General features: G+C 42.5%; 1 protein-coding gene across 1 annotated transcript in view; it reads right to left on the reverse strand.

Annotated features, from left to right (window-relative positions):
* Positions 1–5,152: 5,152 nt before the first annotated feature.
* The window catches only part of LOC120060858 (nebulin-related anchoring protein), a 99,743-nt gene continuing 92,873 nt past the window's right edge, over positions 5,153–12,022 (reverse strand). Inside the window, exons 40-41 of the mRNA XM_039010269.1 lie at positions 10,866–11,021; positions 5,153–5,425 (exon numbers count right to left, since the gene is read on the reverse strand). Of these exons, the coding sequence (XP_038866197.1) occupies positions 5,153–5,425; positions 10,866–11,021 (429 nt within the window). The remainder of the gene's footprint in view (positions 5,426–10,865; positions 11,022–12,022) is intronic.

Below are 12,022 nucleotides of genomic sequence, written 5' to 3' on the forward strand. Positions count from 1 at the left end.
CCTGGGTCCCCGTTCTCGTCCGAGGCGTTCTGCACTCTTATTGGGTCGTCAGCCAGCCTGTCCTCTGGGTTTCATCCCAAATCTAACGGCCAGTCGGAGCGAGACAATCAAGATATGGTGACGGCACTCCGGTGTCTTGTTGCCAGTAACCCCACCACCTGGAGTCAGCAACTGGTCTGGGTGGAATATGCCAGGAACACTCTGCCCTGCTCGGCTACTGGACAATCTCCTTTCGAATGCTCCATGGGATATCAGCCCCCGCTCTTCCCAGAGCAAGAACCGTACCCTCCGTGTTCACCATACTTTTCATGTTTCCAGGATTAAACCCTTGTCTCACTGTCCTCTGTCTTCTGCTTCTAGGCCCATCCCTCCCCCACGTGTCATCGATGGCCAGCCAGCGTATACGGTGAAACGCATCCTGAGGGTTCGACCCCAGGGCAAGGGTTTCCAGTATCTGGTTGACTGGGAGGGTTATGGCCCGGAGGAGTGGTGCTGGGTTCCGGCTAAAGACATCCTGGACCCGGCCCTCATCGCCGATTTTCACCGCCGACACCACGGTCAGCCAGTTATGCGCCTAGGTAGGACGCCAAGTGGCGTCCCTAGAGGGGGGGGGGGGGGGGTTACTGTCACGCCCTGATCTGTTTCACCTGTCCTTGTGATTGTCTCCACCCCCTCCATTTGTTGCTTATTTTCCCTGGTGTATTTATCCCTGTGTTTCCTGTCTCTACCTGACCATTCTGCTGCGCTGACCTCGAGCCTGCCTGCCATTCTGTACCTCTGGAACTCTGAACTGGTTTTGACCTTTTGCCTGTCCACGACCATTCTCTTGCCTACCCCTTTTGGATTGTTAATAAACATCTTGGAGTCTAACCATCTGCCTCCTGTGTCTGTATCTGGGTCTCGTCTTGTGCCCTCTTAGACATGTTTATATGCGGGTTTGTTTTTACGCCGTTAATCCTGTCTCCATTTCCTTACCGCATGGAACCTTTTAAGTACACGTTTTTCTGCACCAGATCCTTTAAAACACAGAACACAACACGGAACACAGCTACAGTCAATGCTTGCTACATTGCTGTAGATCGTGTGCCTCTAGTCAAAATCATTTAAAAGGTATACACAATATTACCGTAGCTGTGTTTTTTTCTGCCGAGGATTTCTGTGAATGTCGGGGCCTTTTTTAAACTACTCACGAGCTGATATATTTTGGTTTGATAACACAACATTATTTAGCTAGTTATGCTAGCTAGCTAGATAGCTAGCAACCTGATAACTTGACCACTGGCTATGCAAACATTTAGATGGCACAGGAAGAACTGAAAATAAATAGGCTACTCAAAGAGATGCTTCAAAGGTAAGCGGCATATGCAAGAGTGGGCTAGGCATGAACGTGTGAGCAGAGTAAGTGAAAGTGGGAGGGGGCGAAAGTGTGTAGGCCTATGTGTGTAAAGTTATCTGAACAGCACAGATGGTTACAGTGCTTTCATAACATTGTTGGACAAGTTGAAAAGCTCTTTGTTCTTTTTATCCATGGAGCCAGTTCTTTTTTCCTAGTCACACATTTAGAATACCTGAAGCTTTAACAGTACTTAAAGCTGTGGGTGTGTGAGAGAGATAGAAATTGTGTGTGTGCTGTGCGCAAATTAAACTTCAAGAACATTGATAACGGGGAGTAGGCCTACTTGTGAGCATTAATAGCTGTATGTTACAGTGACTTGTGGTGTTTATTGTGAAAATGCTATGAAAAAAATCAATTGGATGTAGATAATGTTCTTTCCATCCTTTACAACCAAATCATGCCTGTAACTCAATGCACTGCTTTTTAAATGGGAAAGTCTTTCTTTAAAGCAACATTTGACCAAAAACAAATCCATTAACTCAATTCATTATTTTAACCATTTGACAGCCGTAATTAACTTGTACCTGCAACATCTGTATGATCAAATAAATATATATAAATTATGAAATACAGTCATTGGTTTTCTCGGCAGCTGTTGTGGAGCTGTCACCAGTCCACCTTTCTCTAACATATGCGGATATAGGGGTGGGCCGAGAACTCTGACAAAAAGGTTTTTGTCCAATACTCGGCGTATGTTGTAACGGATATGGAGAATGTTCCGATTATGATACAAGTATTTTATTTATTTATTATCCAGCATGCATCTCTCTCATGGCACTCAAACAGTACCAAGTGCTGTGCGCTCTAAATAACTCAACTGGTTAGTTTCTCTACCTGTAAAAAAAATGGGCGGGCTGTAGGTTGATCCTGCTGCTACGATTGGGAAGAGCGCAGCTGTATCTCCATTAACTTGCTCTTCATTGCTTGATCATTTCACTGGTCTCTTCTACTCGCATGTTTTACTCTGATCATTTCGATTGCTACTGCCTGCTGCTAGCTACTACGATAAATCAGTTTGCGTGGACATTTGCTAGCAAGCTATCAATATGCATAATATCTAACATCAACTAGTGGAGCGAGGGTAGGAAAAAAAGTCTCACAAAGTAAAAACCACATTTTCTCAAAGCACTTTCTCCCTCTCCTTTTACACTTTACTTGACTTGAAGGGTAAAAAAATAAGGGTTTCAATGACATTTTTTTTAATGTAACCTTTATTTAATTAGGCAAGTCAGTTAAGAACAAATTCTTATTTACAATGACGGCCTACACCGGCCAAACCCGGACGACGCTGAGCCAATTGTGCGGCGCCCTATGGGACTCTCAATCACGGCCGGTTGTGATACAGCCTGGATTTGAACCAGTGCCTTAGACCGCTGCGCCACTCAGGAGCCCAATATTCATAAGCCATACACAACACATCCATATGCTGTACAAAATAACTATTTTATTGCATTTCATGAATGCAAGTCGACATAGGATCATTATTGTGACATACAGAAAGTATTCACAACCCTTTACTTTTCCACATTTTGTTGTATTACAGCCTGAATTTACAATGGATTACATTTAGATGTTGTGTCACTGGCTTACACACAATAAATACACCATAATGTCAAAGTGGAATTATATTTTTAGAAATGTTTACAAATAAATTTAAAATTAAACGTTGTAATGTCTTGTCAATTCAACCCCTTTGTTATGGCAAGCCTAAATACATTCAAGAGTAAAAATGTGCTTAACAAGTCACATATACTAAACAAAAATATAAACGCAACATGCAACAATTTCAAATTAGTAAATAAATGAATTAGGCCCTAATCTATGGATTTCACATGAATTGGAATAGAGATAGTCACAGATACCTTAAAAAAAAGCATGCCAATTGCACGCTCCCTCAAAACATTTGTGGCGTTGTGTGACAAAACTGCACATTTGAGTGGCCTTTTATTGTCCCAGCACAAGGTGCACCTGTGTAATGATCATGCTGTTTATTCAGCTTCTTGACATGTCACACCTGTCAGGTGGATGGATTATCTTGGCAAAGGAGAAATGGTCACTAACAGGGATGTAAACAAATTTGTGCACAACATTTGAGAGAAATAAGCTTTTTTTTTGCTTATGCATATTTCTGAGATCTTTTATTTCAGCTCATGAAACATGGGACTAACACTTTACAGCACACACACAAGTACACTTTAATGGTGTATCAATACACCCAGTCACTACAAAAATACAGGTGTCCTTCCTAACTTGCTGGAGAGGAAGGATACCGCTCAGGGATTTCACCGAGGCCAGTGGTGACTGTTACTGACATTTACTGAGTTTAATGGGTGTGAAAGGAGAAAACTGAGGACGGATCAACATTGCAGTTACACCGCCACAATATTAACCTAAATGACTGAAAACAAAGGAGCCTGTAAATATACAAATATTCCAAAACATGCAATAAGGCACTAAAGTAAAACTGCAATAAATGTGGCAAAGAAATGAACTTTATGTCCTGAATACAAAGCGTTATCTTTGGGGACAAATCCAACACAACACATCACTGAGTACCACTCTTCCCATTTTCAAGTATGGTGGTGGCTGCATCATGATATGGTTAAGTTTGTCATCGGCAAGGACTAGGAATTTTTGGGGGATAAAAGAAACCCAGAATACAACTAAGCATACGCAGATCCTAGAGGAAAACCTGGTTCTGTCTGCTTTCCAACAGACACTGGCAGGCAAATTCACCTTTCAGCAGGACAATAACGTAAAACACAAGGCCAAAATACACGAGTTGGTTACCAAGACGACATTGAATGATTCTGGGTGGCCTGGTTACAGTTTTGACTTAAACCTGCTTGAAAATCTATGGCAAGACTTAAAAATGACTGTCTAACAACAACCAACTTGACAGAATTTCATAAATAATAAATGTGCAAATATTGTACGATCCAGGTATGCAAAGCTCTTAGAGACTTACCCAGAAAGACTCATGGCTGTAATCGCTGCCAAAGATCCTTCTAACAACTATTGATTCAGGGGTGTGAATACATGTAAATTAGATATTTCTGTATTTCATTTTCAATACATTTGCAAACATTTCTAAAAACATGTTTTCACTTTGTCATTATGGAGTATTATGTGTAGATGGGTGTGGAAAAAAATTGTTTGAATACATTTTGAATTCAGGCTGTAACGCAACAAAATGTGGAGGGGTATGAATACTTTCTGAAGGCACTGTAACAAAAATATAAACTTGTCATTGTTGAAAAATAAATGATGACATTCTCATATACTTCTTATGAATGTTGTGTACGGGTTATGAATGTGTAATGAAATACCCTTCAACATAAACCACTTACAGCACTTTTGAACTCCCTTCCTGATTCGACTTGCACAGTTCCCTCACAACATTCTCTAATTTTATCTCGGAGTAGAAATTGCTCTTAATAGATCTAGGATCAGGTAATCCAACTCCAATCGCTTACTTCATCCATCAGGTGAATTAAAAAAGACCTGACCCTATATCATAGGTTAGAAGCAACTTCCACCTACCTCCTAGGGCAGGGGTGTCAAACTCATTCCATGGAGGGCCTAGTGTCTGCTGGTTTAAGACCTCGACAACCAGATGAGGTGAGTTCCTTACTAATTAGTGACTTTAATTCATCAATCAAGTACAAGGGCGGAGTGAAAACGCACAGACACTCGGCCCCCTCCGTGGAATAAGTGTGATACGTGCCCTAAGGCAACACCTTCTCACAACATTGTCTAAGCATTTTCTATGGCCGATGCCTCACTCGTTGTGGACATCTTGACTGTGTTCTCAATGGCTGAGACAGAGGTGGAAGCCATCATTGACTCTATGGCTGAGTTGGAAGACATCATTAACTTCTTGACGCTGCTATCCATGGAGGAGGAGGAGGAACTGGACTTCTTCACCGTTTGGATGGTCTTCTTCCTCTTGACGTGGAGGATCTCCATTGCGTCTAGATTGACTCCCGACTGCTGGAACTCTTTGCTGGTCTCAACAGGTTCTGACACCTGCTGCTGCTCCTCCATCTGCTGCTGGTGGACGAAGAGAGAGATTGGGCATATTTACACCTTCCATATTAGTGACCAGACTCATTTCAGATATAAATGTGAGTATTAGATCTGTCATTCTCATTGAAAGCAAGTCTGATAAGTGGTAGATCAAATCCTAAAATCTAGTTTTATTTGTCACATGCTTCGTAAACAACAGGTAGATCTGTGAAATGCTTACTTCCCAACAATGAAGAGAAGAAGAAAAAAAGAATAATAACAACAAAAGGAATAAATACACAATGAGTAAATGATAACGTGGCTATATACACAGGGCCCCACTACAGAGTCGATGTGCAGAGGTATGTGGTAATTGAGGTAAATATGTACATATAGGTAGGGATAAAGTGACTAGGCAACAGGATAGATGATAAACAGTAGCAGCAGCGTATGTGATGAGTCAAAAGAGTTAGTTAGTAACTATCTGCATTGACCCTTTTTGCACTATGTAGAAGTGTTATGGCTTGGGGGTAGAAGCTGTTCAGGGTCCTGTTTGTTCCAGACTTGGTGCATCGGTACCGCTTGCCGTGCTTTTGCAGAGAGAACAGTCTGACTTGGGTAGCTGGAGTCTTTGACAATATTTTGTGCCTTCCACTGACACCGTCTGGTATAGAGGTACTGGATGGCAGCGAGCTTGGCCCCAGTGATGTACTGGTACATAGGCACTACCCTCTGTAGACCAATGTGCAAAATTGTATATGCTTCCCCTCCCTAAGTTGTGATTCCAGGCTGAATCACATCCGGTCGTGATTGGGAGTCCCATAGGGCGGCCCACAATTGGCCCAGCGTCGTCTGGGTTTGGCCGGGGTAGGCCGTCATTGTAAATAAGAATTTGTTCTTAACTGACTTGCCTAATTAAATGAAGGTTTAAAAAAAATAAAATGTAAAGCTTCAAACAGCTGAGAAAATGATATTTCTGGTTTTCCTCAATCTACACACAATAGCCCATAATCTCAAAGCAAAACAGGTTTTTAGAAGTTTTTGTACATTTATAAAAAATAAAGTGAAATATAACATTTACATAAGTATTCAGACCCTTTACTCAGCACCTTTGGCAGCGATTAAAGCCTTGAGTCTTCTTGGGTATGACGCTAAAAACTTGGCGCACCGGTATTTGGGGAATTTCTCCCATTCTTCTCGGCAGATCCTCTCAAGCTCTGTCAGGTTGGATGGTGAGAATGAGAAAAACAGCTATTTTCAGGTCTCTCCAGAGATGTTCGATCGGGTTCAAGTCTGGGCTCTGGCTGGGCCACTCAAGGACTTTCAGATTTGTCTCTAAGCCACTCCTGCCTTGTCTTTGCTGTGTGCTTAGGATCGTTGTCCTGTTGGAAGGTGAACCTTCACCCAGTCTGAGGTCCTGAGCGCTCTGGAGCAGGATTTCATCAACAATCTCTCTGGGTGCTCACGTTCATCTTTCCCCGATACTGACTAGTCTCCAAGTCCGTGCCGCTGAAAACCATCCCCACAGCATGATGCTGCCACGACCATGCTTCACCGTAGCGATGGTGCCAGGTTGCCTTCAGACGTGACGCTTGGCATTCAGGCCAAAGAGTTCAATCTTGGTTTCATCAGACCAGAGAATCTTGTTTCTCATGGTCAGAGTTCTTTAGGTTCCTTTTGGCAAACTCCAAGCAGGCTGTCATGTGCCTTTTACTGAGGAGTGGCTTCTGTCTGGCCATTCTACTGTAAAGGCCTGATTGGTGGAGTACTGCAGAGATGGTTGTCCTTCTGGAAGGCTCTCCCATCTCCACAGAGGAATTCTGGAGCTCTATCAGAGTGACCATCGGGTTCTTGGTTACCTCCCTGACCAAGGCCCTTCTCCCCCGATTGCTCAGTTTGGCCGGGTGGCCAGCTCTAGGAAGAGTCTTGGTGGTTCAAAACTTCTTCCATTTATGAATGATGGAGGCCACTGTGTTCTTGGGGACCTTCAATGCTGCAGACATTTTCAGGTACCCTTCCCCAGATCTGTGCCTCAACACAATCCTGTCTCAGAGCTCTACGGACAATTCCTTTGACCTCATGGCTTGGTTTTTGCTCTGGCATGCACTGTCAACTGTGGGACCTTATATAGACAGGTGTATGCCTTTCCACATCATGTCCAATCAATTCAAATTTACCACAGGTGGACTCCAATCAAGATGTAGAAACATCTCAAGGATGATCAATGGAAACAGGATGCACCTGAGCTCAATTTTGAGTCTCATTGTAAAGGGTCTGAATACTTATGTAAATAAGGTATCTGTTTTTTATTTGTAATACATTTGCAAAAATGTATAAAACCTGTTTTCACATTGTCATTATGGGATATTGTATGTAGATTGACGAGAAATTGTTTTATTTAATCCATTTTAGAATAAGGCTGTAACGTAACAACATTTGGAAAAAGTTAAGAGTATAAGATGTGTTTTGAACTTTCTAAATTCAAATCAAATTTTATTTGTCACATACACATGGTTAGCAGATGTTAATGCGAGTGTAGCGAAATGCTTGTGCTTCTAGTTCCGACAATGCAGTAATAACCAACGAGTAATCTAACCTAACAATTTCACAACAACTACCTTATACACACAAGTGTAAAGGGATGAAGAATATGTACATAAAAATATATGATTGAGTGATGGTACAGAACGGCATAGGTAAGATGCAGTAGATGGTATCGAGTACAGTATATACATATGAGATGAGTAATCTAGGGTATGTAAACATATAAAAGTGGCATTGTTTAAAGTGGGTAGTGATACATGTATTACATAAAGATGGCAAGATGCAGGAGATGATATAGAGTACAGTATATACATATGAGATGAGTAATGTAGGGTATGTAAACATTATATTAAGTGGCATTGTTTAAAGTGGCTAGCGATACATTTTTTACATCAATTTTCCATTATTAAAGTGGCTGGAGTTGAGTCAGTATGTTGGCAGCAGCCACTCAATGTTAGTGGTGGCTGTTTAACAGTCTGATGACCTTGAGATAGAAGCTGTTTTTCAGTCTCTCGGTCCCTGCTTTGATGCACCTGTACTGACCTCACCTTCTGGATGATAGCGGGGTGAACAGGCAGTGGCTCGGGTGGTTGTTGTCCTTGATGATCTTTATGGCCTTCATGTGACATCGGGTGGTGTAGGTGTCCTGGAGGGCAGGTAGTTTGCCCCCGGTGATGCGTTGTGCAGACCTCACTACCCTCTGGAGCCTTACGGTTGTGGGCGGAGCAGTTGCCATACCAGGCGGCGATACAGCCCGACAGGATGCTCTCGATTGTGCATCTGTAAAAGTTTGTGAGTGCTTTTGGTGACGCCTTCTTCACCACGCTGTCTGTGTGGGTGGACCAATTCAGTTTGTCCGTGATGTGTACGCAGAGGAACTTAAAACTTACTACCCTCTCCACTACTGTCCCGTCGATGTGGATAGGGGGGTGCTCCCTCTGCTGTTTCCTGAAGTCCACGATCATCTCCTTTGTTTTGTTGACGTTGAGTGTGAGGTTATTTTCACCACACTCCTCACCACCTGGGGGCGGCCCGTCAGGAAGTCCAGTACCCAGTTGCACCGGGGTCGAGACCCAGGGTCTCGAGCTTGATGACGAGTTTGGAGGGTACTATGGTGTTAAATGCTGAGCTATAGTCGATGAACAGCATTCTACCATAGGTATTCCTCTTGTCCAGGTAGGTTAGGGCAGTGTGGTTGCGATTGCGTCGTCTGTGGACCTATTGGGGCGGTAAGCAAATTGAAGTGGGTCTAGGGTGTCAGGTAGGGTGGAGGTGATGTGGTCCTTGACTAGTCTCTCAAAGCACTTCATGATGACGGAAGTGAGTTCTACGGGGCGGTAGTCGTTTAGCTCAGTTAGCTTTCTTGGGAACAGGAACAATGGTGGCCCTCTTGAAGCATTTGGGAACAGCAGACTGGGATAAGGATTGATTGAATATGTCCGTAAACACACCAGACAGCTGGTCTGCGCATGCTCTGAGGACGCAGCTGGGGATGCCGTCTGGGCCTGCAGCTTTGCGAGGGTTTACACATTTAAATGTTTTACTCACGTCGGCTGTAGTAAACTAGAGTCCACAGGTTTTGGTAGCGGGCCGTGTCAGTGCCACTGTATTGTCCTCAAAGCGAGTAAAGAAGTTGTTTAGTCTGTCTACTTTGTCTCTATACTGACGCTTAGCTTGTTTGATGTACACAGGATGTACTCAGCTGACGGCATCCTTGGTAATAAATTCCTTATTGCAATAGCATTTTCATTTTTAACAATTGGATTCACCTTTGAGAGAGACTTCGTGGGAAGGAGAATCGGTAGTGGAGGTGGCCAGCCTAAAATAAAAAAGGTAAGCTGGTTTCTTACCAATATCTCCTGTGCCTCATAAGGGCCATCTACCCTTTCTATATCTGTAGGAGAGTGAAGTTTCAATTTGTTTATGTGAAACTGTATTTCATGACAGTATCCACAGGTGAATGTATACACTGTTCAGAAGTTTGGGGTTACTTATAAATGTCCTTGTTATTGAAAGAAAAGCACATTTTTTGTCCATTAAAATAACAGTGTAGACATTGTGTACAGTGTAGACATTGTTAATGTTGTAAATGACTATTGTAGCTGGAAACAGCTGATTTTTAATGGAATAGCTACATAGGCGTACAGAGGCTCATTATCAGCAACCATCACTCCTGTGTTCCAATGGCACGTTGTGTTAGCTAATCCAAGTTTATCATTTTAAAAGGCTAATTGATCATTAAAAAAAACTTTTGCAATTATGTTAGCACAGCCAAAAACTGTTGTCCTGATTAAAGAAGCAATAAAACTGTCCTTCTTTAGACTAGTTGAGTATCTGGTACATCAACATTTGTGAGTTCGATTACAGGCTCAAAATGGCCAGAAACAAAGACTTTCTTCTGAAACTCGTCAGTCTATTCTTGTTCTGAGAAATAAAGGCTATTCCATGCGAGAAATTGCCAAGAAACTGAAGATCTCAACGGTGTGTACTACTCCCTTCACAGAATAGTGCAAACTGGCTCTAACCAGAATAGAAAGAGGAGAGGGAGGCCCCGGTGCACAACTGAGCAAGAGGACAAGTACATTAGAGTGTCTAGCTTGAGAAACAGACGCCTCACAAGTCCTCAACTGGCATCTTAATTAAACAGTACCCGCAAAACACCAGTCTCAACGTCAACAGTGAAGAGGCGACTCCGGGATGCTGGCCTTCTAGGCAGAGTTGCAAAGAAAAAGCCATATCTCAGACCGGCCAATAAAAATAAAAGATTAAGATGGGCAAAAGAACACAAGACACTGGACAGAGGAACTTGAAACTTCTCTTGAGCTTTGTCTCAATTTCTTATTGCAAAGAGGTTGCAATAGCATTTTTTTAAACAATATACATGAAAGCATGCTGTATTTTGTAATCGCTCTCTCACCATCATCATCATGTGTTGGTACTGGGCAATGGCGTCCTCAGTGCTCACGCTCTTCAGTCCCAGTTCTGCAGCCCGCCGGGCCATCTCCACCTTATGGGAGCCAGGGGGGGTCCAGCCCACACCCCTGATCCAGTTCAGATCTGACTTGTAGTTCACCTGCAACAAATCGCGTTGGGGGGGGGGGGGGGGCACAAGTCAATATTAGGAAGGTAATCCTAATGTTTTGTCCACATATCTAGTACCAGTCAAAAGGGTTTTTCTTGAATTTGACCATCTTCTACATTGTAGAATAATAGTGAAGACGTCAAAATTATGAAATAACTCATATGGTATCATGTAGTAACCAAAAAAGTGTTAGAAGAATCTAAAATGTAAAATATATTTACAATTGTTTAAGTAACCACCCTTTGCATTGATGACAGCTTTTCACACTCTTGGCATTCTCTCAACCAGCTTCATGAGGTAGTCACCTAGAATGCATTTCAAGTAATAGGTGTGCCTTCTTAAAAGGTAATTTGTGGAATTTCTTACCTTCTTAATGTGTTTGAGCCAGTCAGTTCTGTTGTGACAAGGTAGGGGTGGTATACAGAAGATAGCCCTATTTGGTAAAAGTCCATATCATGGCAAGAAGCAAAGAGAAATGACAGTCCATCATTACTTTAAGACATGAAGGTCAGTCAATCCGGAAATTTCAAGAACTTTGAAAGTTTCTTCAAGTGCAGTTGCAAAAAAAAACATCAAGCGCTATGATGAAACTGGTTCTCATGAGGACCGCCACAGGAAAGGAAGACCCAGAGTGACCTCTAATGAACATATCCTCTACAGCAGAGTTAACTGCACCTCAGATTGCAGCCAAAATAAATGCTTAACAGAGTTCAAGGAACAGACACATCTCAACATCAACTGTCCAGAGGAGACTCCGTGAATCAGGCATATCAATAGAGATAGTCTGCACCATCATCATGCGTTGCTGCCGGAGCACGTCCAGCATCTCGTTGTGTTCCAGACAGGCGATCATAATCTCAGTGAGTATGTTTTTGTTTTTTCTAAAATTGCCACAGTATATATTATAATTCAGAAATGTTCACAAGTTGTTCACTGTTTTCACAAGAGACAGACTGACACACATTTTCTGTTTTGACTGAGTTTAACTGACT

Source organism: Salvelinus namaycush, chromosome 16, assembly GCF_016432855.1.
Source record: "Salvelinus namaycush isolate Seneca chromosome 16, SaNama_1.0, whole genome shotgun sequence".
Lineage (NCBI taxonomy): Eukaryota > Metazoa > Chordata > Actinopteri > Salmoniformes > Salmonidae > Salvelinus > Salvelinus namaycush.